Raw genomic sequence first — 16713 nt, 5'->3', positions numbered from 1 at the left:
TTTCAGTAAATCTCAATAAAGACTTTTATTCATTTATTTATTTTTTTGTACCAAAATAGGCAGTTAGAGCAGGGATAAATATTATAATATGTTAGATATAGATCCATCTCTGTAATAGATTCTTTGCATCAGTGCTTTACTCTAACAGACAGTGGCATGGTCCCCTGGCTAAAAACACACAGCCAGAGTCATACAGAGAGTCCGGTTCTGTCTGCTGACAAACACCACTGATCTACTCGATTCATACAGAGGATTATAGATGGAAAGAAACTGAGTTTAGCTGAACATTCTGTGAGGAGATATTAAAGCTTTCAAAACACATGTGGTCAAAGCTATGTATTATTTGGGTCTAAGAGCTACTCTGCCGACAGAACAGTCTCTCTGTATGTCTCTGGTCTCCAGTCAGCTTGGAGGAGTCGCCTTGGGGGTTGAGGGTGGAGATGGGAAGTGGTTGGCTGACAAGGTCCATACAGGGGGCTGTCTCACCAAAAGCATCTTGGTATCTCGAATGTTACACTTGACAACAGAAATTAGCGTCATTCGTCTCAGTTTAGCGTCATTTGTTACTTCACTCTTTCAGCTCTGTTTTTGGTCTCCACCAGCTTCTGATGCTCCGCTATGTTCACCAGCTAGTCTCTATCTCTATCTGTCTGCTGTTTGGTGCTGAGCAGGTAGTGAGCAGTGGGTTTTAGAGCTTTTTAGCTGAAAGCAGCTGATAAGAGCAATGACAGTGAACCAAAACATCAAAGTTGCAGACAGCTACACAATGAGCTGAAGCTCACTATAAAGCGAAGGCAAGCTGAACATTCAGATGATAATTCTCTGTAGATTCATCACTACAAGCACCTGTCATATCATTTTCACATTACTTGTCATTCGACACACGATTATAAACTCCGCCAAAGAGGTTGTGTTTTCACTCATGTCTTAAATTATTGGACAGATCTGGATCATTTACTATGACTTTGACTTCTGTGAAGGCCTTGGCAGAGGTGTCCTTCTAGTTATAAAAAACATCCATTATAGCTGCTTTAAGGGAAAAGCAAAATCATCATCTTTTTTACCTGTTACCCAGCAACTTTCTGCCTGGAAAGATAAAATGTTGCCTGATTTCCACAGACTGTAATACTCAACTTTTCCTCTTCACTGGAATGTAAGAGGCCCTGTTCATGTAAACAAACAAAAGTGATGTTTACATTTACTGCTGATCCTGCCACCAACTGTCGATCGGTGCAATAGCGTGACACCAACGGCACGATTATTCTAACAAAGCAGGTAAAAACAATGATCTATAACACTATTCAGGCTACTAAAATTACATGTAAATTGGCCTGACAATAAAACAGCTGCGGTGCTGAAAATGTTAAAGGCATAAAAAGTCATTTTCAAGCTAGGTTTCAACTCAGGCCTGTGTTTTACTGCATTCAACATAGCAAGGATTTTTTTCTTTTGAGTGTTCACTGCAAGTAAGCATTAGCATATTCTGTGACTTGTTGCGAGGTGAGTTAGCTTCTCCTCAGCCTATGTTATGAGCAGCAAAGACCACTACAGCTAAAAGATGTTCACATGACTGACAGAGCCGCATCAATGCCCTACTCGTACTGTAAAAGTTGTGGGAAATGGTGCCTCACAACAAAAAACACACTGTTCCTGAAATTGCATGTTGCGATCAAAAAACTCTACAGGGCACCTTTAGGTCTACAGTAATAGTTGCTTCAGTATGTGGAAATACCGGAATTAAATGGCCATTTAGGCCTGTGCAAACATTGTTATCTTTCTGCTGGATAATGGGTAAAAAAAATAATATTTAAAGTTTTTCCCTTAAGGTTTGTGTGGGGAGAGCTATTTGACGGCATCACGAAGTAAAATAATCAGCGCTGTGGTCACAGATGGCACTAGTTTCAGGTGTCTTTTATGTGTGCTGGGATTGATCGCTCAAATAAATCCAGCATGAAAACAACAGTTGCCGGCAGAGCTAATACAGCAGCCTGACAGTAGCTTTCATCACCTGATGTCTTTAACTACTCAACAACAGCATGACATACAGCAAATGAGATGACTACAAAAACCTTTTACCAAAAAAAATGTTCCCTGACCTCTTCAGCACTGTCAGACCTGCGCAATAAATCAGTGAATTAGCTGAAGGGAAAGTGATTGTATCACGTATCCATTAATACCAGAATCAGCTCTGTCACTCTAAGATGCTTTTAAGAAACCAGCCCTCATTAGTGCAACTACAGTAAGAAGGAAAGCTACTAACGATGACGCTGATGATTATGATCGTGATGATAGTGTTGATGAAGAAGATGATGATACACAGTTTAATGCTCAACTAATGTCACACTTTGAGTGTGGAGAGGAGAGAGATGAAGGCGTGAGAGAGAGAAAGAGGAAGATGAGGAGGAGGAGGAGGAGGAGGAGGACGGAAAGGTAGAGAAACACTTGTAGGATGAGGACTTGAGTGATACAGACCCAAAGTTTCTGAAATGGAGGATCTGAGCCCATAACAGCTAAAAGTAAAAAGTAACAATCATTCACTTCAGTTCCACTAGCCTCAAAAAGTAACTAACTTTCTTTGACATAAAGTACTCTTAAAAGCAATCATTTTTGTGGAGGGATATGCAATATGTTTAATTCAGAGCGAGGCAGTTTTAGCCAGTTATTTGCATTTGATTTGAATATTTAATATGATTTTACACCACTTTTTCTTCTTATTTTCTGGCGTTTATCAGACAGGGGGACCAATAACAAGAATAAAACTGCAATCGATCATTTTCCTCTTGTCATTGTAGTATTAAATTCTGCTTATTACTTCTTTTTTCATGACGTAGATCATCTACCAGCAGCAGAATCTCTTCCCTGCTTCAGTTTGGGTTTCTCTTAGTTTCCATCACAGCCAATTTCCCTTCAATTTATAAATATTTTTATACTTATATGAAATAAATAAACTGGATTGTTGTTACTTTCACATGTAATTTGCTCTTAGAGACACTGGAGATAAAATTATATATATGTTTTTGCAGAATAACATATCACTGAGTGAAATATTTGCTATTTTAATAAGGCTCAACAATGAGGCAAGTGTGGTGTAAATCCTTGTCTCTGATTGGCTGGTCCTGCTCTGAGCGTTTCTGTAAGAGCTGCTCAAAAAGCCCTATTCTTTACTTAAAGAGAATTACTTGATTACTTAATTCTCAGAGTTGATAAACATGGGCTCAGGGCTCCAGCTGGACTCTTCCACCATTATGAGGCTGATGTACTCAGTTTCTTTTTGGCTCTCCAAAAACAAACTGCTGACAGAATACTCTATACTTTATTTATTTCAATACAATCTAATTTAGTTTTCTATTTAAGTTCTGATAGAGAATTTCTGCCTGTTACAAGAAATATTAACAACTGTCTCATAGAAATCCTAAATCACTTCTGATATATTTTCTTGCTACATCTCTAAACAGTAATTGTACTACAGTTTAATTTTTGGCCCTTGATACCAAAGTGTTGGGGCACATTATAAAGTTTTCACCTCATATCTAAAGTCTGTAGACAATCTGAGGAGGAGAGGATGGAACAAGGGATAGGATATGAGAGAAAGACAGAAAAAGAGAGAGAGGAAACTCTAAACAGGAGCGATGCCATGAGGAAAAGACAGACAGACAGACGGGGGAAGAAGATCAAGATTTTGTCCCAAAAACATGCTCTTAAAGCTACAGCGTGCAAAAGTCTGCCTCTTGGTGACAATATTATCATTACAAACCCATACATGAATGCATTACCCTTCGTTAATATGAAAACAACAACGACAACAACAATAAGAACAACAATAATGAAATCAAATCAGATAATGGTACATGTCGCCTTGATTTGAACCACCTCCTTAAACATTAAGGAACTGAGCCGTATAGGAAGATCCACCAATAGGCTGCTGGACAGACATTAGCTCCTCCCTCTTCAGGAAGTAGCAGTCCCAGATAGTCCCAGCCTCGTCCGACTAAATGTGCTTGTGTAAATGCGTAAATGTGTCTATAGTGATAGTGTGTTTAAGAGAAAAAGACAGAGAGAGGAAGCAGGCTGATAATAGAAAATTAGAGAAGTAGGAAGTATTGAAAGAGTGATGTGTGTATTTGTGTGTCTGTGTGTGATCATGTAGCATGTGTGTGTTTATTCAGAGTCGCTCCTTGGTGGGTACCCATATGTAAGGACCAGACTGCTCCTCAATGATCTGCTTCACCTGCGAGTACACTTCCTCTAGAGATGAGCCCTGGACTATAGCTGCAGAGAGAGAGAGAGTGAGAGAGAGAGAGAAATTAACGAACAACTGGTTTCTTAACTCCTCACTGAAGTATATTTACCAAAACATATTGTCTGTAGTCCATGGAAAATAAACTATAATCAGTAAAGTAACTGTTAATCATCTGTGTAAGTGTATGTTTATGCCTCAGTTTTGTATGTGATTTCCATACAGTATAATATATGGAAAAAAATAGATATGGGTAAATTCAGTATCAAGACTGTTCCCATGTGACCTTAACCCTCTGGTGGCTCTCTCTGGGGTAGTCCTGGAGATTTTAAAGCAGATATAATTAACAGACATTTGCAGCTTTTTCACAATTCTGAGAACAGTTTTCTTTTATTGTATCCGTGCTGCAAGAACTGAGAACAATCATAGGTCTTAGAAAACCGTATTGTATGTCGTAAGGTGGCACCAGCTCATACAGTAAAGTGCAGCACGTGTGTGCGCTTGCAGATAACTAACCAGTAAAGTACTCTGTGAACTCCTGCTCCAGTTTGACAGCTCTGTCGTAGGTCTTCCTCGCCTGCTCCTCAGTGAAACGCTTGTTCATCTCTCTGGAGAGACAGAAAAGAGTTAGAGATAAGAACTGAGACTCAAAAGCCTCAGTGACCTCGGTGTCAAGTTCAGCAGCGGTCACATGGTGTGATGATATTTAACTTTTACTGCAGTGGACCATCACACCGTGGTGAGCGGATGAGAATATGGAGCAAACCAAATTGCTGCTAGCCTACAGTGTGTCTGAAGTTATTCTGCATTTTACATATAAGAGTTGGGTACATACAATAAACTGTCTGATGTAATTGTATCATGAGACCTGTAATTTGTCAGTATAACTTCATCTTAGTGCATTTCTTTGATTATTACACTTGTGAAAGGACAAGCGGATCAAGATAAGAGGTCATTTTGCAGTATGATATGATAGCAGGACAGTAAAGGACCTTAATAATAAATAACTTTATTCTATCAAAGACACTTGGATTTATGTTGCTTTGTGCTTTTTCCCCTGAGACTGTTTTGCCAGCTCTTTTGCCCGTGAACTGCTCTGAACAATGGAAATTTAAACACCTACAGCTCGGACAAGAATCATGTGATATGGTCAAATGCTCCAAAGCAAGCTGCTATTAAATGTCAAATAATCTCACTGGTGTTGTTGATGTTACTTACAGGATGTTGTCGACATTGCGTGGTCTAATGAAGATAGCGATGGGATGGAGGCCTGCCATCTGGAGACGCTTTATCGCGTTCCCTGATACATCCAGTATACAGTGTTTACCCTGGTGGAGAGACACAGTCAGACAGACAGAGAGAGGGAGGAACAGTTAGACAACTCTGTGTATTCTGTCTTCCATCGATCCCTTCATCATGTTTCCTCTGTCCTTTGTCTCCTCTCTCCTCATATTCTCTCAGTGTCTCACCTTGTCAGCGACCTCTCTGACAGACTGTATGCTGGTTCCATACAGATGGTTGTTATACTGCCCGGCCTCGATGAATTTATGTTCCTGGATCTCTTGCTCCATGAGCTCTCTGGAGGACATGAAGTGGTAATCTCTGCCGTCCACCTCATAGTCTCGTCGTGGCCGTGTTGTGTCTGAGGATCAAAGGTTTTACAAAGACCAGGGTATTATTTTCAGAACACATGTGATCATATCAGGTCCCTTTTGTTAGATTTTTTTATTGCACTTTTATGTGTTAAGATGCATGTATTTATAAATAAGCCCAACTATGAACAGGAATCAAAAACAATAGTTTAGTAAGTGTTGTGGTATTTGGTGAAAGATATGTACTTTTCCCTATAAAATATCATCACAAAAAACAATAAATAAATAAAAAAGTATATATTTGTCCTTATATCCAACTCTACATTCAACTCAAGTATATCTTTTATTATATATCTAATTCTAATATGTCATAAGAAAAAAAATCAGTGGCATACAGAATGAAGACAAAGATGGTGGCATTCCAGCTCCCTTCTCACTCACCTCTGAAACCTATTTGAAACATTTTTCAGGTTTTAACCTTTAAGGAAAATGAAATATATTTCCTTGATTGATTCACTTTAATCTTTGATTTGACCTTTAACTTTTAATTCACAGCTCTTCTTGGTCTCTGTGATAGTTAAGTAATAGAAGTATGATAAAACTGCAGCAGGTGTCTGTTCTTCTTTCAGTGTTGTTTTAACCTTAAAGCCAAAAGAAGCTAAACATCAACTTTATGTGAGTTCATCATGCTAACGTCATGGTAAACTGAAGTGTGTCATTACAGCTCCATAAACAGCAACTTTATAGTTTTCATAATGTGAGTGAAGGTCAAGACTACCTTACGTGGAGAGTTTCTGTTTTAGAGGTCACTACACAAAGTTAAGAAACTCACGTGGGACACAGGAGCCAAACTTATCAGGGAACTCAGAGATGAGGTCATCATTGACCCGATCTTTCATTGGTCCAAGCACGATGACTGGCCGTGTGTAATTAACTGAAAAAATGACAAACAGAACCATATTTAAACACACAGGAAATTAAGTGATGCCAGCACTCCAATGATGGGTTCAATTACTGTGTAATTCGTAAGGTAATTATCATCCAACTCTGCAGCTCCCCTCAGCTCTATACACCTTTTTATTGTCTTTTAGCTTATTGTTTTGGTTTTACGGCCCACTGTTCTGAATCACTCTCACCACTCACATCAGCTGTTTTCAGTGACAAAACACAACTCTCAATTAATACTAATGTTGCTTCATGTCTACTTCAAAAGACTGAGTAACACAAAAGGAAACAAATGAACCTTGAGATACGACCATAACATGATGCATTTGAGTAAAGCACTGACCTTCCTGTTGCATGACAGGTTGGTAGGTGAGGAAGGTCTCCTCCTGGCCAGCTGATCGGACAAACAAAAATGTTGGACACATTTAGAGACAGTGTATGGGATTAATAACATCTAAACACACCCTCTTCCTTTTCTACTTTTGACCAGACTTCCTCAACAGCTCTGGAAAATCAGGCTGGAGAAGCAGAGAAAGGTAACTTGCATACAGGCACAGGCACACACACACACAAACACACACACACTCACATGCACATAAAAACACAATAATCACAACACACAAATACACATGTGCATGTATGCATGACACTCCCACAAGGACACACAGAGAAACACACACACACACACACACACACACTTGCAGCTACATCATGTAGCTGAGGTTTAAAACAAAAGTAAAAAAATAAATAAATAAATAAACAAAAAAAGAAGAAGTAGAGTGAGCAGGAGTAGGAAGAGAAAGAGAGGAAAATAAAGAAAAGACAGTGGAGGGTCTAGACTTACAGGAACTACTCTCACTATCGCTGGTGCCAGAGGTTACCAGCTCTGGAAGGACAAGACAGGTCAGAGTCAGCAACACACACACGAACAAACACAGATACAAACAAACAAACAAAGACACATACACTTCCATTCTTTCTATAACACACAATCACTCACACACATTAACTTAAAAAAACACACCCAGACAGCTGCACAGTATCATTGCATCTATTTTCTATTATCATTTATCCATTTTGTGTTGCACGTCCATAAAGTTGGGGGACTTGGGAGAAACATGTTAAAAGAAAAAAAAGGTCAAAATTCAGGTTTCTAGTTTCAGGTCAAAAAATACTGGATCCTATAATATCCAATAGCACAGAACAATAGTGTCTTTTATTAGACTTTCCTGTCTCTGAAAAAGTCCCATTTTTCATCCCTACACCTCCAGTTTGTAATGAAGAATTTTTTTGTTAAACAATTTTACAGTAAGTCTCAAAGTGAGTCCAAACTGAGATAACGTTGACGACTGAGACAGCCAGAAAAACTGTAACTCTGGAGCTACAGTAAACATTACACAACATTATACAACTGTTTGCAGAGTGGTATTGCTCATGATTAAAAAACTGTCATGTATAAAAACAGAGGAGCACCTCTTTACAGGGAGCAGTTAACTTCAGTTATAGTTTTTGGACCTGGACAAGATATCTGTGTAATTTGCACACACATAGTTTGGGCCTGATTGTTGCACAACTATATGTAATCTCGCTCCAGAAGCATGGACATTATTACACTGCTATAACAGCCTCCACCGGGCTTTTGGAAAGTGTTTGTAGGGGATATGCAGACACTTCAAATTTGGAAGATATTCACTTTGGTTTGTCCAATTCAGACTGCTGAAATATCATATTAGCTCCAGACAAAGTTCTGAATACATTTTTACAACAACAAAGACTCTGGACTTCATCCTCCATCACTTACATTTGAAGGATGTTTGTTTTTCTGAATGTTTCCAGTTTAAAATTAAGTACCACAGTTTTGGTTGCTGGCTAACTTCTACCTACAATCTGTGTGGAATAATGAACTGATTTAACTGAACCATCCCTCTCCATCGTGTTCCTCTTCCTCCAACCAGAAGAAGGAGGAATTTGAAGGAGGATATAAAGTGAGAAGATAAGGGAGGAGGTGAAATGAACACTGCACAGTCAGGATTGCTGCGGGGTTGGAGTTACATGTACTGACCAGCAGGTGTCACTGATGGAGAGAATACCTACCTTTATCATCCTGATCCTGCAGAGAGAGGAAGAGAAAGAGCGCATTAATCATCATACCCAAAAATGATCACGACAGTATCTTGACTGTTATCAGCAGAAGCCCTGTTTGAAAGCTCATGGGCTCTCCATCCCTCACACACACACACACACACACACACACAGTCAGAGTGAGCGAGACTAATTGCAGATTTCTCAGAGCGTTATGCCAAGGGATTCTGCATGTGTGAGTATGTGTGTGTGATAATTTTTAATTATCAGCTCTTCCCCATGCAGAGCTGCTGATTGCAGAGTTGCTGATTCACACACGGTGCGAGGAAAACAGAGAGCGAGTGAGAGAGAGAGTGAGCTGACAACATGGTGATATCAATAGCCTGTGTTAGACTCGTGTGTCAGCTCACATCATCGCGCTGCGTGGAGTGCGATGAAAGTCACGTCGTCACCTCGCATGTGGACTCAGAGAGGAACTTTCTAGATCACAAATATCAAGGTTACATCTAGAAATCTAGTTTGTGGACTTTTAATTGATCTTTAATTTGTATCAACCCACACTTTTAACACTTTTACTGCTAACAAGTGGTGTGGCTGACAAAAGTTTTTAGTCAGGAATTCTTCGACTCATTGAAGCCTTAAGTGAACGGTTTCTCACTGTATTTTATGACGTCTGACTACCTCCTCATTCCCTATAAAAAAGATGATAAAAAAACTAATGATGATGATGAGTAACTATTTCATTATTAGCAACAATTACCTTTTATCTTTATCTGTAGGTCTCTCTGAAAAACTTTTTGTTCTCAGTCTAACAAAGAATTCATTTCAAAATACTAATTTATACAATTTGCTAAATGGTGCCATCTTAAGAGGATGTATATTGTTAAATACAACAAAAAATTTTGACCTTAGCTCAGCCGACTGGTCTGCTTATTGTTCCCAAAAATAAAACAAAGAAACAAGCTCACATTTAATCTCATTGTAAGACAACTTAGATATGATAAATAATAGTTATTTATAGATACGTGGATGGGTGAAAAAACACTTTCCTCTGTAAATAACACACATGTCAAAGCCTCCTGCTACACCTGCTTCAACAGAATCTCGACACATTCTCACTGAATAATGTGAGAACTGACACTCAGTGTTATTAAAAGTTTTATATAGTATTCATATTTTATGTTACTTAAAGTGACAGTTTGTATTGAGATAAATTAGTAAGATATTTTATTTGTAAGCATTTACTTTAAACAGCTGTAATTTGAAAAGCAAAATAACTCCAAATTTCCAAGATTAAAGTTGGAAATTTACAAGAAAAACCCTGAACAATCTAATCTAGCTATAACATTTATCCAAATGCTACGGCTGAAAAGGGAGACTTGTTTTTTGTAATGACTTGACTGCTCTGCTCTCTTAAAAAGTGTGGATTGATGATGAGACTGCATAGCTGGTTGTGGTTGGTGGTTTCCAAACTAACAGCGGGTTGTTTAGTGTTTGTCTTGAACTGGACACACAGACAACACGGCAGAGACTTCTTCTGCTCATCCTGAATTTTGCGTTCCTTTATTTGGAATGTAATCTGTGTGACTTGCTGCTCTTGAAATAAGTAGTGGGCAAAACTAGCTAGTGTTTTCTGTGTAATAAACAGCTACATGTTAGAGCCCTTTCTAAGACCCAGTCCTGATTTTAGGGGTTTATATAAGAAGTTGCTACTCACGGATCTGTCCTGAGACCTTGACACTCTGACCGTCTTTAACCTCGACCTTTCCTTCTTCTCTGCCCTGTAAGAAGGAAAAAACAAACATTGAGAAAAATGCTGAGAGGACAGATGCCCACAAAGACAGGATGAGAAAGCATCAGTGGGAGAGAGGAAGGAGAGAGAAAGGATAGAAGCAAATACACAGACATTTAGCTGCCTTGAATCTGGTGTTTATGTGTCAGACATACAGAGGAACGTTCGCATTTAAAAGTTTCAGAAACACCAGCGATCAAACATGTCAGTTTCCTTTAATATTTAGACATCATTTCATGCTTCAGTGGTTTAGTTTTAACAGTTTATCACACTTCAAGGCTGTGAAACACTCCCTACACTACAGTACTTGTTTATGCTAAAATAATGGTGAGTTTGAGCTCTGTTTACAAAGGGATTTCCCCGTAAAGCTTCTTTTATGTCTGAAAGATCGAAATTGTAAACACAGAATCATCATGATGAATTTAAAACATGTGGCTCCCTGAAACTGTAGAACTAGTTAAACCTCACATCCAACACGTCAGATATTTTTGGATCCTCTGTACCTCATCTATGAGCGTCACCATGAGTTGTAGAATTTCATATAACATGATAGCATGTGCATATCCACTAACCTGAATGGGCTGTGATTATCTTATAACAAATGCAAAGGGACGGGAGCAAAATACCTCAGCCACAGAACAGATGAAGAGACATTTTCCCTTCGTAGAGAGTCAGCTTGCTCCGGCTATACAGACATTTTTTTGTCTCCTGAGTTTAAATTTAGATTTGTCACTTCCTGTGCAGGACCATTTCCTGCTGGTAATCATATTCACTGCTTGAATTTCAAATAAGGTAACTCTCCAGCGTCTCAGTTAAGGGACCTGTTATTTTTCTTGAAGCCTCATTTAATCATTTAGGCAGAAAAGTCAGACGTGTTTTTGTACAAAAGTCTTACATAATGCAGCTTTTAGCTTCCTAACGTGTGTAAACAGCCAAACAACTGTCACTGAAAACAAACCAGCAACATTGAAGTCCACAGCTGAAATTACTATAATAACTAAAGGAAAAGGCTGCACTGTGGTTTTAATCCCAGATGGCAGTTCAGCTAGGAAAGGCTTTACAACCAAACAATATCATCACGAGAGCACATTTACACTACTGCATCAGCAAATAGAGTAAGCTGTTTTTATAGTCTCAACCCAGACTTCCATTAGTCCTGTTCTTTCTTTCTTCCAGATTAAAATGTAATTTCCAAGAAAAAAATCATTGGTAATTTTACTTGAAGAGAGGAGAGGAGAGGGGTGGTGTGGGGAGAAGAGGATAGGAGGCGGAGGGGAGACAGAAATCAAAAAGAAATGAGGACATGAGGAGGAGGAGAGAAAGGTGAGGACAGGAGGGGCAGCAGGTGAAATAGAAAGAGGAGGAAGAGAGGAGATAGAAAAAGGAGTGGAAGAGAGGGGAGGACATGCAAGAGAAGACAAGTGGAGAGGATGAGAGGAGGAAGAGAATAGTAGAAGAGTAGGAAGAGGAGAAGGGAGAGAGTATGACAAGCGGTGTAGAGGAGGGAAGACAGAAGCAGAAGAGAGGAAGAGTTGCGGGAAAGCAGAGGTGCGGACAAGGAGAGGAGGGGTAAAAAGAGGAAGGCAGAGAAAAAGCCAGGACAGGTGGAAGAGGGGAGGAGAGAAAGGGGAGAATAGGAGAAAGATGGCAGGAAGAGGAGATAAAGATCAGATGAGGAGGTGAAGTAAAGGAGAAGGAAGCCAGACAGAGGACAGTTAAACAGCTGATATTAAAAGACTGGCTGCTAATGTCATTAATTAACTTCACATTACTCAGCTCTCCAATTACATCAGCCTCTATTAATTCAATATCTACTGTATGTTCTCATATTCAGTAATTTACCCAAACCTCTGGTGGGTGTACTCCAAAATCTTCTTTAATACTTCATATTTTAAAACCCACTCTAACACATTTATTCTATTATCCCTACTGCACCAACCTGTAACACCCCAGATGCTCTCAGCCAGCCTCTATTCTAACACCTCAGTCTATTAATACCCCACCGTCTACAAGCCCATGTGACAATCTCTGCATCCATCCCTCCCATGTTCCATTAGCTCACTCCTTCACTCACTCTCACTCATCCTTGTTGCCTCTAATCCCACCTTCCTTCTTTCACTTACTCTCATTTTAACACTCCCTCACTCTTCCCCTCCTTCCACTCCATCACTTTCGCCATCCCTCTGTCCCCCCACAGCATCACGATCAGTAACAAGACGTGTTCTAAATCGTCTCCGCCTCCCACCTCGGAAACCTATCAACATCTGTCTGTCACCTCCTCCACAGGGGAAGGAGATGAGAGGAGGGAATATTTCTCTATTTCCACCACAGGTTTTACATTCAGCAGATTCAACATTATGATGATGCTGCAGGGTTAGGAGCCAACAGAAAAATGACACACCGACTGAAACTAATCTGAAACTGCTGAAACTGACAGTCTCTCTGCAAGGTGACATCACCGTCCCTGATGTCTTTGTTTTAGTGACATTTTGATTCACAGAGCAGGTCCAGTGGATAGTATGCAACATACAGTGTTTATACTGTAATTCAGCTCAACTCAGAATGGGATTTCAGAGATGTGTTGGATTTATTTTACCTATTTATGTTATATAGACATACTCATTTTTTTTAGAATTTGTTGAGCTCAGGCCAGCTGCCATCTTGGGAAAAATACTGTAGAGTGTGGATACTACAGGTGGATACTGGAGTGGAGGTGGGGCTCTTTAAATACTATATGAACAGCAGAATGGGCATGGAAGCATGCAAAAGTAAGCACAGTACTGACAGCTTTAATACGACCAAATCATGATTGAATTATTGACGAAAGATAGATTTACATTGCAGAAAAAGAAATATGTCATGTGAGTGCAGCAACAGACTTTAACTGCCTGCCTGAACTAGCTTGCAGGCTTCGCTTCATTTCATGAAATGAGAATCAATACAAACGGAAACTCTCTGAACTCTGACCTCCTGCGGCTAGGGATGACCCCGACTTCGGGGCAGTTTGGGGGCGGGGGGCTGAGGTGACGGGCGGGCCACCACTCCTCTTCGCTAGCGCTGCTCACGTGGAGGATATCCCCGAAATGAAACGGCAGGGCCTGGTTGGGCGCGCTCAGATCTGACGCACTTCCATCGTAGTCGAACAGAGCTCTGTGGACAGAGAGAGAAACAATGTGATGATCCTGTCTGCTAGAGAGTACAAAGACTATATGACACCAAATTTTACAGATTGTTTTTTAAATAATATTTTACAAATATTAACACACACCTGAAAATAAAATAAACTGACAAAACAAGACACAGAGACAGATAAGAGGGATCTGTTGTAAATAAGAGCCAAAATAGCTGAGGACTGCTTTCCAACAATATTAATTTATGACCTTGTCTGTGTGCACATGCCTCTGTATGTGTGTATGGAATTGCACACATCTGTCTGTTTGTGTGCATCTGTGTGTTTCTGTTGTGTGTTTAATATGCAAGTGTTTATGTGAGTGTGTGTGCGTATGTTTTGTCTGAACGGTGATCTGTCTCTGTGACCACAGAGCTCCAAACCCGTCCAGAGGGAAAAGACCTGGGAAAGTAGGCCAGCAATATGTGTGTGCGAGTGTATGCGTATGAGTGTGAATGAGTGTGGTGTGTGTTTGTGTGTGTATGTGTGCGTGCAAAGGAACTAGAGCTGAAATAACAGGCATCCCCTAAAGTCCCTGCTGCCTTCATCAATAAAACAGAACAGAGACAGAGAAGGAACAACTGAGAGAAAGACTGAAAATCAGACACAGACAGCCTGAAAAAAAACTCCTGTTTTATTGATGTTAGATTAAAGATGAAATATAAAAGAGTTCCACACAGAATATTACATATTTATTCAGTAAAATATGTCAATCTCCATTAGAGTGGACTGAACATGTGACCAGAAGGTCAACATTTCAAACCCCTGCACTGGCTGGGATGTCACTGAAGCTGTGATGGTGCAGCTGAAGCTGCTCCATAGTCAACACAGTAGGGGACTATATGGTCATCAGATCAGATAAAAGTTCACACTGGTGTATTAGCAGGAGACCATTTATTAACCATTCATTTCAAAGCCTCATTACTTCCTGATAATTTCCTAAAAGGAATTTTGGTCCTAATTACTCTAAGAAAAAAACTGGAAAGTTATCTGAACCTCACAAATCTCTAAAATAAAGTGTTATCAGATCTTGTTAATCTACAAGTTTGGTGACATTTTTTATCTGGGAAGAAAATTTGAGGAGGAAAGGTGTAAAATGAACATATATTCCACTACAAGATGCACTAAAACGCCTGATGTCACAGTAAAAATGTCCAGTATAAGTGTCCTGATGTGACAGTAAAAATGTTACTGGTTACTGGTTTCGAACAGTGCACTCCTGCTGCTTGTGCAACTTCACTTTTTGGCAAAAACAAAGTCCCTAACCATCCACCCAACACACACCTCCTCCTTAGATGCCAGAAGTCAACTTATAAAATGAAAATGAAGCCACACGTCATCTGAAATGCGTCACATGGGAAGGACTGGTGTATGCACTGCACACATTATGAAAGTGTAAAGTCGTTTTATGTCTGTGTTATTATAAAATATTTAACATATTTAAATGTTCTAAAGTAGTAAAAGGTATTTACATTAGTGGATTTGCAGACACATAAAGGGCTGCTGTCAGGTTTGAGTGTGGGTTTTTCTTTCCTTCCTAATACTTCCTAATACATAGTCAATGGTTATTGAAGAAAGAAGTACAATTAAAAAAATGAGAACAATCACTTCTCCACACATCCCAAATGATTTCAGTGATTTTGCAGGTTACACTGATGGATTGTGTGTAGTATTGTTAAGGTCACAGCATGTTAATGTGGCTCTAAATCAATCACCTGTTCTCAGTATTACAGTCAGTTTAATTCCTTTGTGGGAGCCTCTGAAATCTAATTACATGAGTTAAGGAACATTAATTACCACAGTGTGTAATCGTTTAGACTGACTTGACGCAGTGTGTGTATGTGTGTGTGTGTGCTAACCTGTGGAAAGTTTACACATTACTACAACACTATATGCAGACAGTGCTGATTTTACACATCCTGGGAGCCTACTGCCCACACTATACTGCAGTTTACCTGTGCCCTGAGTATTCACACAGTATTACAGTGTATCGTCAGCAATAATTTGAAATGTTCTGCAATAGTAAAAGAAACAGCATGTGGATGGTTACAGGATTCATACTGCAGACACAAAGTGCAGGGTTGCATTTACATTAGTGACTGCAAAGTAAAGAGAAGATGTCAGATGTGAGTGCGTAAATGTCATTCCTCTCCAGAGTTTAAGAAAATATAAGTGTAAGAATTAACATTTTAATAGCTCCACACCTCCCAAATGATTCTGCAGTTAGCAGGTTACACTGATGGATAATGTGTAGCACTATTATAGCCACAACTATGGAAATGTAGCTCTAAATCAATTACCTGTTCTCACTATTACAGTCATTTTAATTCCTGTGTGGGAACCTCTGAAATCTAATTATGTGAGTCAAAGAACAAACATTAATTACCACAGCGTGTAACAGAAATAGGTAGTCATACATTACATTGGCATTTTTTTCCAGTGTGTGGTGTGTGGTATGGTAGTTTTAACTTCTCACTGATTGTGGTATCACTGCATATGTGTACTGTATTTCAGAGGTGTGCCAAGATGTACAAACATGTCATAGAGGAGGTATTTACACAGTATGCATATGGATTATATATGGTAACTGTTCTTTTATCAGTATTGTATGTTTAACCTGTTTGATCAGCTTATGCAAATACAGAAAAGCCCTCAAGTGATTAAAAACCATAATATTGAGTTTCAAGAAGCTGATGTTCATTTTGGTCCATAAAAGGCTTTGAAACTGACACCTGCACCAGAGATCAGAACAGCAGAGATCAGTGTCATTTTTCACTGCCCAGCGAGACAAGACTTTAAGCCTTCATACAGGCCTCAAATCCCAAATTAATAATCAGAGCGTTCGTGTTTTGTCTTGCTTCTCTTGATCAGACCCTCACAGGCTGTAAGGACACAA

General features: G+C 39.4%; 1 protein-coding gene across 1 annotated transcript in view; it reads right to left on the bottom strand.

Annotated features, from left to right (window-relative positions):
• The window catches only part of LOC108902608 (disks large homolog 1-like), a 103095-nt gene continuing 86382 nt past the window's right edge, over positions 1 to 16713 (bottom strand). Inside the window, 10 exon segments of the mRNA XM_051077524.1 lie at positions 1 to 4269; positions 4754 to 4845; positions 5456 to 5565; positions 5707 to 5879; positions 6662 to 6763; positions 7118 to 7168; positions 7619 to 7660; positions 8869 to 8884; positions 10574 to 10637; positions 13616 to 13798. Of these exon segments, the coding sequence (XP_050933481.1) occupies positions 4163 to 4269; positions 4754 to 4845; positions 5456 to 5565; positions 5707 to 5879; positions 6662 to 6763; positions 7118 to 7168; positions 7619 to 7660; positions 8869 to 8884; positions 10574 to 10637; positions 13616 to 13798 (940 nt within the window). The 3' untranslated portion in view covers positions 1 to 4162.

The sequence above is a fragment of the Lates calcarifer genome, linkage group LG17 (assembly GCF_001640805.2).
Source record: "Lates calcarifer isolate ASB-BC8 linkage group LG17, TLL_Latcal_v3, whole genome shotgun sequence".
Classification (NCBI taxonomy): Eukaryota; Metazoa; Chordata; class Actinopteri; family Centropomidae; genus Lates; species Lates calcarifer.
Note: the sequence above shows the minus strand (reverse complement) of the source record. Positions and strands in the feature narration are given on the sequence as shown.